The 13,536-nt window shown below is 41.5% G+C and overlaps 1 protein-coding gene across 1 annotated transcript in view; it reads left to right on the top strand.

The window, feature by feature from the left end:
- The window catches only part of DNAH1 (dynein axonemal heavy chain 1), a 116,532-nt gene that overhangs the window by 72,799 nt on the left and 30,197 nt on the right, over positions 1-13,536 (top strand). The window contains 11 exon segments of the mRNA XM_083726716.1: positions 149-322; positions 436-474; positions 1,774-1,952; positions 3,007-3,237; positions 4,340-4,536; positions 6,196-6,331; positions 7,594-7,802; positions 8,505-8,676; positions 8,987-9,178; positions 10,948-11,058; positions 12,391-12,576. Coding sequence (XP_083582842.1) covers positions 149-322; positions 436-474; positions 1,774-1,952; positions 3,007-3,237; positions 4,340-4,536; positions 6,196-6,331; positions 7,594-7,802; positions 8,505-8,676; positions 8,987-9,178; positions 10,948-11,058; positions 12,391-12,576 — 1,826 coding nt within the window.

The raw sequence follows: 13,536 nt of genomic DNA, 5'->3' as shown, positions 1-13,536 counted from the left end.
CCTAATTATTCTATACACAAATACTTTCTGTTCCAGGCCAGCCAGGCTAGTTCTGAAGTAACCTGCCTCTGGTGCACATACAGCTTTCCCCCCACTGGAGTCTTGGCATTCATACCTTCTCTCATTTTTCTGTGGAATATTTTGTCAGGTACCTTTAAGAAATTAGTAGATATTAACTTTGTTGGTGCCATGGGACCGCCGGGTGGAGGAAGAAATGCAATCAGCCCACGCCTCACCCGCCATTTCAACTATCTATCTTTCACTGAACTGGAGGATAGCAGCAAGAAGAAAATCTTTTCTACCATTCTAGACAATTGGATGGGTGAGTTATGAAAATACATCCCCCCCTTTTTTATACAGCTCTCATATGCCATGTGACTGAGGAAATGTTTGATAGTGGAATGTGACACCATTTTTCTTTCTTGATTATTTTAGCTGGACGTCTAGGAGAAGTATGTTACAGAGAGCCAGTTCGTAAGTAACCTGAGCACAAGTTAATCAATTGTCTTATGTAAGGCTTGGGGAAATAAGTCATTTGCTTGATGGTGATGATAGAAGATTTTGGACCAAAAGCATTAGGAGAGTGGTCTTTGCTTCAGCAGATGGATGCCCATTTCTTCAAACACAATAACATGGATAAGCTTAAGTATGCCAATTTTTGGCTTACCTAAGGGAGCTCCATACTTTATGCTGCAGGCACATGTCCTGTCTGTACACTAGTGTTGGACCAGAGTTCCCTGCAGGAACCATGTGACTTGTGGACAATACCCATTTGTTTGTGCTACAGCCTCCCAACTGATTATACATGCATGTATCTCACAAGATAGCTCCCTGGCAGCCACATTATGGAGAAAAGGCAACCACACATAACCTCAAAGTAAGAGTAATGGAAACAGACCCTTCTGTATTTTTTCTAATCTAGTTTAAACAATTCTCGCTCAGCAGGTGCCAGTTTCTCTAGTTAGAAAACTTGAGTTTTTGATATGGGGATAATGTATGCAGAATTCTTAACAGTGCAAGAACAAATCTGGGGTTAAGCTGAATTTGAATCTTGACAAGATCAAAGTCCTGCGGGTTGGTGGTTCCCAGGTTCAGGAATTGGATAGTATGCTTGTCCTGTGTGGGGTCCCATTCCCCACAAAGGAGCAGGTGTGCAGTCTGCTGGTACTCCAGGAGATGTCTCAGTCACTGGAAGCCTGGGTGGCTGCAGTGCCTTTGACCAGGTCTGGCTCATATGCAAACTGCAACTGCAACCATTCCAAGAACAAACCTCACGTTTAGTGAGGAAAGAACTTAACCATGAGTTCCAGTTCAGATGGCACACTAAGCCGCACATTTGCTTCACTCAGCACAGCACAAGAGCAAAAAAGGGTTGGGGAGGAGAAAAGTGGCTATGAGCTGCTTTCTGGGGGCCTGCCAGAGTCTGGCTTACCATGTTGTATGAATCATGTTGTACAAGCCATTGTTAGAATTCTGTTTAAGTTATTAGCTGCATTTTAATTGTACTATGATTTAATTTTAGTATACCACCTTGAGACTGATGTGGGAGGCAGTATAAAAAATCTTAATGAATAAGTTGTGTGGTTGTACTACAACTGCACATTAGGCAGTAATATAGATTGGGAGGATGGGAAACATCTTCTGTGAGATAAAGTCATTGGTAAATCTCACTATGTCTCAAGCTAGCCTGCCCTATTTCTATGTGATCACTCATGGTTCTTCCTTTCCTGAAAAGCCCCCACTGCAATGCTGACCATCTTTTGGGTTTTTTAGCTGGATGCCCACAGGTGCAGGACTTAAGCGAACCCCTTGTTGATGCAACTATACGAGTGTATTCCACTATCACATCCCAACTGTTGCCTACTCCAGCAAAATCTCACTATACGTTTAATTTGAGGGATCTGTCCAAGGTTTTCCAGGGCATGCTCATGGCAGAACCTGCCAAAATTATGGTAAGTGCTCCCTTCACAATATCTGCTCTGTGACAGGAATTTTAGTTGCTGGAAATTGCATATTATTTCTCGATAAAATGACACACCAAATAGTTATCCCTTTGTTGTGTGCATCGCATACCACTGCACTAAGTGCAAGTAATAAGGCATAATCTAGGCCTGATTGTGGGGATCTGGGGCAAAATATTCGGGTTGCTTTTTTCTCTCTTGTTGGCAGCAGCAAGTGTATCACACCTCTTTCATTCACTCATAGTCCCCCTACCTCAGGAGAACTTTATTCTGCAGTATCCATGGTAGAGCTTTACCGCAAACCCAGTACAATCGAGCTTGGGTGTCCATGAGTCCCTCATATATCTTGCAATAAAATCTGAGTGCATGAATTTATCCGCAGAACTCCACCTCCCAGTTTCCTCAAGTTTTGGCCAGCCATTCTTACAGTGCAATCCTAAGTGGGGTGTGGGTGGAGATGTGTGGCAGACTTTCCTTTTTTCCCCTTTCCTTGAGTGGATCTTTATTTTTTAAAAACGAAACAAACCACTCCTTGATTCCAGTGGAAGGAGAATTAGTTATAACAGGTCTAGACTGGCATAGGAGAGGGACCCGATTCTGGGGCCTCTCTGAAGAGCAGAGGGGCCTGTGATCTAGCAGATCCAAGGCTACCCCTTCTGTGCACCAGAACTCTCTATTTCAAAGCCCGACACTGACTAATTGTAGCAGAAACTCTACCGGCACCAGAGCCAAACCCACAGAGCTTTTTGGAGACGTAGGAGGGGTCTCCATGGCGGCATATCCTCCACTAGCAAGACTGGTCTGTGTTATGGGGAGAGACCCATTGTCCTCTAAACCCCTCCAATCAGCGGATCTGGGGTTTAGATTTGCTCTGGTAGTTTAGAAACATTTTCTTATAAATCTGGTTGGGAATGGGTTGTTTTTCACACTGTAGGGTCAGTGTCTTAGGGGGAAGAATCAATGTGGAACAAGAAATAACTTTCTTTGGGGTTGTGTGAGTAATAATGAAAGGTTGTTTAAGGTTGTCACTGGAATTATTTGCCAGAATAAAGCGGACCTTCTGAGGCTGTGGTATCATGAGAGTTGCCGTGTGTTTCGTGACCGTCTGGTTAATGAGGAGGACCGAACTTGGTTTGATGACTTGATGAAGAGCGTGATGTCTGAATGGGATACCACCTTTGAGGAAGTTGTTCCTTATAAGCCCCTTCTCTATGGGGATTTCATGAACCCAGGTTCTGATGTGAAGCTTTATGAATTAATTGCCGAAAGAGAGAAGGTAGGATTCATAAGATGCTTCTCCATTTTTGTACTTCTTCCAGCTTTCATTCCTTTATGCACAACATATAATATGGGTGCAGTTAATAAAAGCATTGGGTGTCCAGAGTTGAGTTTCTAGAATATACTTTATGCTTGGCAAGCCTATACTAGAAGTGATTATGATTTTCAGAGGAAAGAAACAACAACAAGGTTGTACAAGGATAGACTGAGCACTAGAAGCATGCTGAGAATGATAGATGAACATGGATGGAAGAGGATAGAACAGACCTAGATAATGCTGTTTCCTCTGACTGCCCCCTGTGTTCAGGCAAGTAATAAAGAACAGTTGGGAATCTGCTATGCAGATGACTTTACCACAGTACTTGGGCTTGGAAAATGCAATAAACTAGGAAGAGGAACAAGTTTAATGTTCATAGTACTGCAGTGGATGCCATTAAAATCTGTACAGGTGACCTTTGCAGGTAATTATCCTTCCTGCAGAACTCCCAACTGGAAGGATATTGTGCGTACTGAGAAAATGTTAATTAAGCAAAGGGTAAAAATATAACGATTTTAATAAGGAGCAGTGTACTTTGCATTCACTGCCATGTAGTCAAGGATAATAATAACAGTATGTCTTCTTTCATGATCACTAAGTGAATTATAGATAATTAATCCAGCCTCTTAGGTAGGCAGATGTTCATCACACCCATTGCCCAGATAGATAAAATGTGGATGAGGGATTAGATAATTTATGACACAATAGCTAAACTCAAATTGATACTCTGAAATCCTTGCAAGTGTGTTGCTCTAATCCTATTGAACTTGGCTATGATTTACAGTGAACATTATTTAAATAGTTAACTTTATCTGTGAAAGATTTTGGTTGGGGAGTTAAAGAAAGGCTGCTTGCTCTTCTTTTTTGATGGGTGTACATCCTAGATCATCTATTTTCATTTTCACTGAGTAGGCTTTCTAAGACAGAGGGTATTTTTTTCACCCCTGTCTTCCCTTATTGACAGGATCTGATGGGCATAGAGGTGGATGGTCCATTGATGGCCTTCTCAGAGAGGCATGCTTAGTTCCTGCTCCTATTCTTCTTCCTCTCTTTTTGACTATAGCTTATGCACGTGATTGAAGAGTACATGGAGGAATACAATCAGATCAATACTACCAAGATGAAGCTAGTTCTTTTCATGGACGCTATGCAACACATTTGCCGAATCACCCGTATTCTGCGCCAGGCACTGGGCAATGCTCTTCTATTGGGTGTTGGTGGCAGTGGAAGGCAATCTCTCACCAAATTAGCATCTCACATGTAAGATATGAATGATATTAAAGGTTTCTGAGCCAGTGGATAGTGACAGAATGATCAGAAAAGCAGTGAGTTTGGGTTTGGGTTTGGGTTTTTTAGGATTTATGTTCTTCATTTCTACTTCTGAGTTCAGTTTGCTCACATCATATGAAGAAAGTTTGACACTGTTCACATCATTTTCCAGCTGTACAGAAAGTAACCATAGTGAAGAAACTGGGATTTTCCTTGCCTTCCCACCCAATGTACGTGAATGCCTCCAGGTCCACCTCGCATCCACTTTATAACACTGGAATATGGTCTTTGGGCCTATGCACATAGAGCCTAATGGGCACAGGCCTAATCTGTGTAACCATTGCCTCTCAAAATGGAAAGGGAATTGCTCAGATTCTGGCAATATGCATTAGACTTCCGCCACATAGGCCCTATATTCTTATTCTTACTCGACTACAAGTGATCACCAAAGAAGAAGAATATTATTATTTATTAAAAGTTATACCCTGCTTTTCATATCTGGGTCTCAGCTTACAAAAATTAAAATATAAATTCTTAGAGAAGCTTTGGTATGCCCCTCACTAATTACCTTCTCCAGCAACATGAGAAAAAGCTGTTATGTTCTACCTGAATGGTAGGAATGGTTTCACTGGTTGAAGGTCATCAGCCTCACCCTAGTTTCTCAGCTGCTTTGGTTAAGTAGTTTTTTTCTAGTTCTGCTGTAAAAATTGTTAGATTCTTATCTTAGGGTCACTCTCGTTGTTTTAATTTGCCCTTCACCCTAAAGCTCCAGGGTAGGTTACAACAATTGTTAGAGAAGTAGATGTTTGTTTTCTCTCTTTGTGTTTTTGTGTCTTGGTCAACTGACCTGTTTGAGTATGGCAAGGATGCAAACTGGATTCTGCAAGCTGCCTATTTCCCTCAAATTCTTTTTCCAGCCTTTGACCACAAGGTGGCCCCGTAACTCTCACAGATTACCTTCTTCCAGTGATACAGAACTACCACTCAGTTAGCAACCAACAGTTCTTTCTGTGTCTTTCTCCCTTGTATACGTATTAGCATCATAGCTATCAACTTACAGATTTGAAAATAAGGGACCAGCAGCCAAAATAAGGGACCTGCAGCCTCACCTGTTCCAGGCACTCCAGTCTTCCTGTCCTCCTGCAGTCTGGTCAAACTCATGCTGGTAGCTTCGAGAACACTGTCCAACCAACTTTGTAACCAGAGGTTCAATTGAATAGAATCTGAATCACATGCACCACAAGACCTATGCAGCCTCAACTTAAGATGGCTCCCCGGCCTGGCTTTGCACTGCAAAGTTTGCAGCAGCACGTGCAACAAAATGGCGTCCAGCATTCAAAAAACCCCTCAGCTTGCATTAACTAGCCACACACAAGGCATGCAAGCTCCACCCCCCCCCCGTCGTTCTTTGACTTCTTATTGGGTGAGCAACACAGCCAAGCAACACAGTTGGAGCCTCCCTCCTCCCTGGCCAGCAGGGAGGGAGGGAGAGGAGCTGCTTCCTTTGAAATTTAAGGGACATCCATCAATAAGGGACAGCAGCGGGACATGGCGCTGGAATAAGGGACTGTCCCTTCAAATAAGGGACACTTGACAGCTATGATTAACATATTGTAGCTTATGCCCTGATTATAATCATTTCCTTTTTAGAGCTGATTATGAATGTTTTCAAATAGAACTTTCCAAGAACTATGGGATATCTGACTGGAGAGAAGACCTCAAAAAGATCATGCTGAAGGCTGGTCTGCAAAACTTATCCATTACCTTTCTGTTTACAGATACGCAGGTAATTGAAGCTGTTGGGAATGAAATTTCTTCTTGTGCTGGATAGCTAAACCTTTAAATGAATGTTGCTCAGATTTGTACCAATTTTGTCACTCACATCTATTGTTTTGTTTTCCCAACTAGTCTTAGCTTAGCAAGTTTACTTGAAAAACTGAACTTCTATGTTTTGAGAAAAACGGTGCTGTACCTGATACCTGAATGACATTTCTCTTGGTGGTACTAAGAACTCTTAACTGTTAAGGAGTTAGATTACTAAACATGTTGGCCAAATTTTACACACATGGGTGCCAACAGGTAAGAATCACAACTATAAATCACACTGATATTTGAGTACCCTGCAAACCAAAAATTGCATAGTGCCTCTGCGGCTTATCCAGATGATCTGTGGTTAGATATGTTGCAGTGCAATCCTGTGGAATAATCCCATTTGCACAACTTGTTGAAGGACAACAACCATACTACTAGGTAGTTGTGTACTGCAGTCAACTATACCATACAGGCTCTCTGATTATGATAATAATAATAATAATAATAATAATAATAATAATAATAAAGCAAGTGGCTTACACAATGGTGTGGCACTGTGCATAAGGGAAGGAATATCAGTTTCATGCACTGAGTCACGCACTCAGCATTGAAAACATTGAAAACATTGCTAATAATGAGCGAAATAACACATTAGAATGCATAGAATGGCATAAGTATTGGGTGAAGGAAAGGGAGAAAATTCTCATTACAAGCAATATCTAATAGGTGTCAATGCCTTCTAGTAGCAATAAGTGTACCATTGGAGGGAAATTTGCATTTTCCCAGGTACAAAATACAGCCCAACTAGTATTGGAGAGATGTAATGTCTCTAAAACAGATGTTTAGGGTTGATGGATGGTAAGTGGATTGCAAGTAATAGATAGGAAGTGCATATTTATTGTCTTAAGAATGAAATGCCTAGAAAAGTGATCAGAGTTTAGGACTGGATCCAAAAGATGGGTCTCAAATGTTAGTCTAATTTCTGAATTACTAGTTCACATTAACAAAGTAGGGGTTTCGCACTATTCTCTCTCTAATGCAGATCTCATCCCATCAGTTAGGCTATTTCTCATTATTTACACAACCAGTGTTCTCACTGTGACTTACATTTCCGTGATTTTCAATAGGAAAATCTAAGTCACAAAGACGAGATCTTTAGTGGGTAAGTAGATGAGGTTAAAATGAAAGGCACAACATTATTACTGCCGATAGAAGCCTTTTAATTTTTTTCTTTAGATTAAAAGTGAGTCCTTTCTTGAGGATATCAACAACCTGCTGAATTCAGGAGACATACCCAACCTGTATGCCCTGGATGAACAGGACCAGATTATGACCACTATGAAACCGTTAGTGCAGGACCAGGGGCTTCAGCCTACCAAGGCCAACCTGATGGCTGCGTACACAGGGAGAGTACGCAGTAATATCCACACAGTCCTATGCATGAGGTATGAGCTAGCCTAGTCCATTGGGCTAAATGGTGAAGGGGGTCTCTCCAAGCTCCCAAGAGCTTTCCTTACTATCAGTAGTGATCCATGCTACAGGGGGCTGGAATATAGCAGGAATGGGGAGCCTGTGATCCTTCAGATATTGTTGGTTTTTTTCTTCACTCCTATTTTCCGTACCCTTGAGGTTTGATGTGACTTTTTCAATTATATTTCGGCTAATAGTCTTATAGATGTGCTATAAATCTTCAAAATAAATATCACTGCATTTTGAACGCTGTATCCATAGGAGCCATGAAGTTGTGTTGCCCACAATTCTTAGACGGATCAAAGTGTTCACTTACAAAGCATAGTGCCTATTCCCTCAGGAATAACGGCACATACCATAGTTACAGCCTTTAGTTCCAATACACATGTAGAAGAGATCTGTAGGGCACCTAATTTGAATGTCAACATTTGGGATGATTGCCTTGTGGAAACATTAATGAGTATAAAGGCTTTGCTGGTGAGGTGGGAATTCCCCATCCCCAGTGGTTTAGTGTAATATATTAGTATAAATTTTAATTGTGGTTTTCTGAATGTGCCTAGCATGGCCTTTGCTGTTAAAAGAATTCCCTGCAGTACATCCCAACTAGAGATATTTGACTTAGTTGAAGTCTATTCTAATAAGGTTTTCTCGTTCTTTACTGCTTCCTCGTTCTCCAGTCCTATTGGAGAGGTATTCCGAGCACGGCTCAGACAGTTCCCATCTCTGGTGAACTGCTGTACCATTGACTGGTTTAATGAGTGGCCTGCAGAAGCCCTGGAGTCTGTTGCTGCTTCCTTTTTCAATGAGATCCCAGATACTGATGCCACCCCTGAAATTATACAGGGAATGGTAAGTGACCTCTCTTAAACATGCTCACAACCTCTGATTTTACATATGTGCAAGGAGAAACATGAAAAAGAGAGCAGCTATCTAATAATTGAATGTTTCGTTATTAGAATTCATATTGTATGAGTCCCTGCTGGTGTTTCGAATAGCTGTCACTTCTCCAATTGGTCCCTGTGTTTCAAGGAAATACTCATTTCATAAATGTTAGCATTACACATTTTGTGCATCTTGCATGTAGCACATTTCATAGTCATTCTCTGCCTTCTTTCTGTTGAGAAACCTTTTTCCAACGTCCGTTTCCTCCCCTTTATAGATTGAGATGTGTGTAGAAATCCATCAGAGCGTAGCACTTAAGTGCAAGGTGTATCTGGCAGAATTGGCAAGGCATAATTATGTCACTCCCAAAAGCTACCTGGAGCTGCTCGGCATCTTCACCACCTTGATAGGTGCAAAAAAGCAGGAGCTCAAAGTTGCCAAAACCAGGATGAAGAGTGGATTGGACAAGGTGAGTTTCTTCAGTCTTGGGGTTCTATCACATATGTTGAAGACCAATTTCTCCTTTTCAGCAAAGCCCATCATGAAAGGTTCCCTCCACCACCACACACTACTAAGTTTGGAATATCAGCTTGGGCCTGATGTATAGTGTGTCACTGTGCTGATTACTTTCAAAAGCATTGTCATTGCTTGTGAAAGTCAATGTTTGGAAGCCTCCTGTATAGAAACTATCAATATTAGGTAAAAAGTGGTCTGGGATAATTGGAGTTGTAGTTATGTAACATCTGGAGGGCCACAGGCTCCCCATCTCTGAGATGCATGGTATTCAAGTCTTGGTGGTCATCTACCAAATAGCTGTTCAAACTGTCAGAGTTACTAATTCGTGCTAAGAAGACAGTGATATATACATGCAAGGTTCCAGCTTTTATGTACAGGGCAATAACATCCAAAGTGGTTAGTTTATGATAAGTTATTTAGTGGACATTCCTTTCAAACTTGTTGGTCTATAAGGGTTTGGAATTCCAACAGAAACCTGTTGATTGGCTGAAGGGAATATTACACCAGGCTCAGGACTGTAGGAAGATCAGTCTTCAGAAAGTTCAGTGAGGGAATTCAGAAGGAAGCCTAGAGAGAGAACCCGAAGCTGCCCCAGCTGGCAGCTGATGAAGAGAGGTCAACATGGAAGGCTCTAGATGCTCAACACAGAGGGTGCCTGTATGTCTATAACTGGAATAACAGCATGCATCACATTAAACACTACCAAAATAAGACTAAAGAATTATTTAACACGTAAAAAAAATAAATCAGAAAAACACCCAGAATAAAATCCAGCAGAATAAAATATCTGAAAAACACTCAGAATAAAATTCAGCATGTAGCCTTCATATTTTAAGACAGCGATCAGATCAATTAACATGCATCTTCCAAAAAGCCTACAGATATGTTTTTCTTGCTGACTGAAAACTGATTTGCCTAATTATATTTATTTATTTAAGGTAAATGCTATGTCAATGGTGTTAATTACCTCGAATCATTATACACCCAAATATCATTAGTGAAAGTCAATCTGTATTTGGGTGTGAGCAAAGACTTGCCTTACACAAACTGGGGCCCTCTAGATAGTGCTGAACCCTCAACTCCCATCAGCTTCTGAGAGTTGAAGGGCACCAACTTGGGAAGGCTGGCATAGACTCTTTTCTTCACTGTGTAAATGTGTAAGGCTATAAGAGAGAGAGAGAAGGAATGAAGATAAAGCCACATATATTGATGTTCTCTTTTCCTTTACTGAGTGCAGTTCACCCTGGTCTTATGTGAAACTGAGACTTTTAGTAGCACATTATACTTTATATTTTAAAAAAACAAAACCCACAACCTGAAACAAGCTTTGGGCATATAGTGCTACTCTTAGGAAATGCTGCCAGTTTTCATGCAGAAAAGTGGCAGCATGGAATAACAACAAAGAAAAAGCAATGGTAAAATAATGTTTTAAAACATGGCTGGGCCAAGTAAAAGTTAAGCAGTTTTAATACCATTGATTTTGGTGGGGGAATTGAGCACCTGTGTAGAACTCTGACACTGAATTAACTGTGGCTTGGACTGGATTGTGCTCTCGAATTGAAGAGACTTTCCAGTGGAGCCCAGAATAAACAACAGGTTGTCTTTTCAAGCAGCTTGAAGCTACTTCTGAGGTTTTTCCTTTACTATCTGTACTGTTTTCAGATTATTTTCCTCTTCGCTAGACACGTTCAATATGAGAATGACTTTCCCCTCCATTTCTAGCTTTTGCGAACTGCAGAAGATGTAGCAAAAATGCAGGAAGAGCTAGAATTAGCACGCCCCCTGCTGGCTGAGGCTGCCCAAGACACATTGGTAACCATGGAACAGATACAGGTATGCAGTGGGCCTTCAGACACTGCTGCAAAAGAGACTGATGGTGCCCTGGTAAAACAAGAAGGGGAAAGAACCTGATCATTGGACTTTGTGCTGATACTTTGCCTTGTTAGCTTTAAGCTGGAGAAAGAGAGGCCCATATTGCATCTCTGCCTTGTTTTCACACAATACAAGTCCTACAATTAAAATACAGTGGTACCTCAGGTTACATACGCTTCAGGTTACATACACTTCAGGTTACAGACTCCGCTAACCCAGAAATAGTGCTTCAGGTTAAGAACTTTGCTTCAGGATGAGAACAGTAATTGTGCTCCAGCAGCGCAGCAGTAGCAGGAGGCCCCATTAGCTAAAGTGGTGCTTCAGGTTAAGAACACTTTCAGGTTAAGTACGGACCTCCGGAACGAATTAAGTACTTAACCCAAGGTACCACTGTAATGGGGCAACATTTGCCACAAGGACAGAAAACTTTTGTTGTTCTTTACTGCAAAAGGGGATGCCATTTGGGTTTGTTCTTTTGGCTCCAAAATGGCATGACATGGCCTTTATACTAAACTCCAAATATTTAACCTTGCTATGTGAGGTGTGATGCTTATTTCAGACAATCATGTTCATAAGAAGGGCAATCTCTTTATCTTTAGCCATGCATGCACAATAAAGAACTTGAATCTACCATATACTACTTCCCAAGTGAGACAGGTAACCAAACATTGCAGACTATCATTCTGTATCAGCAGTGTTCCTGTTCAGAGTTCTGGTCAGCCATATCTGCTCCTGGCTCTTTTGAGAAAAGCATGCCCCTTGGGTTGTTGTTGTTGCTGTTATGCTAGAATGTTTTTATGCTTTGGCAAACAATGACCTCTTTAACACATCGTGCTAAACCATAATTAATAGTTTACTGTGAATACACTAATCTTGCCTGCTTTTTTCCTTCCTGCAAGTGAGCAGGAGGAAAACAAACAAACCCCTGACTTAAAGTTTCATCTGAATTAGTGCTCATGGTTTGCTTTACTCCAAACAAACATTGATCTGTTGTCAAAGTTTTCCTTTGGCTTAATGTGGGCTTGGGGCTTTTTTTCGGGGCTGGGGTGGGGAGGGAAACAAGCCACAATCCTGTATTCAGATGTAATCCTAAAACAACTATTGTGGTTTGTCCGTTTCACACACACACACACACCCCCCGTGCGCTAGTGAGAGCCATGTATTTAGGGCTAGCCGTTAACTATGGTTTACCATGGCAGGCAGACTGGGTCTCTGACTGATGCAGAAAAGGTGCTTCTAATTTAGCCAGTCCTGAAGGCATTCATGATTCCAAATACCTTTGTGCTGCTGCAGGTAGACACAGCTGTTGCAGAAGAAACACGGAATGCTGTGCAGGCAGAGGAAATGAAAGCCAAAGTCAAAGCTCAGACCGCTCAGGCTATTGCTGATGACGCACAGAAGGACCTGGCAGAAGCCCTGCCTGCCCTGGATGCTGCCCTTGCCAGCTTGAGGAACCTCAACAAAAATGATGTTACAGAGGTAACAGAGTTGAGAAAGAATAGCTTTTAACAATACTTTCAACAAGAACACTAGTTATACTGTCTGTGCTTTATCATGGATACAGGTTCAATAGTAACACCCCCTAAACACCCCACCCATTCTGATTTTCAAACTTGTTTACCTTGTAAGTGAGTTGTAGCAGCTTATTCCCTTTGATGGCTGTCCCTGAAGAAGAAGAATCTAATCCTTTTCAGCCAAAGGTATGTAGTGCCTTTGGGTACTGCACACTGGCAGAGGGGTCATATCCAGCGTGCACACACTCTCACCCACATCCCAGCCATCACATACACAGAAATGCAGATGCATATACACAGATCAAACATTGTTCCTCACTCATCAAATGATAAATCTGATGAGGAGGGATGAAAAGCAGTCTGCACCTGCCGGAGAGGCTGAAACGATGGGTATCAGCATCCCTCTACCACCTTAACTCTTTGGACTCGAATGGTTCTATAGTAATGTTACCCTCTGGCTTCATTTCACTAGATGAGAAGAGTAAGGGAAGTAAAAGCATAGTTCACATCACACAGCACAATCCTGTTTGTGTCATTTCAGAAGTTACTCCTATTGAATTCAAAGGCCAACTCCCTTTTGAATAGATTATTGAGCCACTGCAAAGCTTCCTAGCTGGAAAGAACATTGACAGCTGCTGAATACAAGCAGAAAATTAGTGCTACAGATCCTTGTCTCGTTTTCTGTTCACTGACATGCTGGGTTACTACCTACTATTATTTGGCACTTCCAGAAAATTTAGAAGGCCTATTGTCAATTATGTTCCCCCTGTTCAAGGACTGTTCCAAGAGTTGGGTTTATTTAGCCAGCTGTCAATTTGACTGATGTTGTAGTCAGTGCCTAGAGATGATCTTAAGAGTAGAGTCATATGGAGATTTTTTTAATGCTCTAGATGTGTATTTTTGCTACACATGTGAAGACTTATTG

Source organism: Podarcis gaigeae, assembly GCF_964106915.1.
Source record: "Podarcis gaigeae genome assembly, chromosome: 2".
Classification (NCBI taxonomy): Eukaryota; Metazoa; Chordata; class Lepidosauria; order Squamata; family Lacertidae; genus Podarcis; species Podarcis gaigeae.
This window is presented reverse-complemented; position numbering and strand designations above follow the sequence as displayed.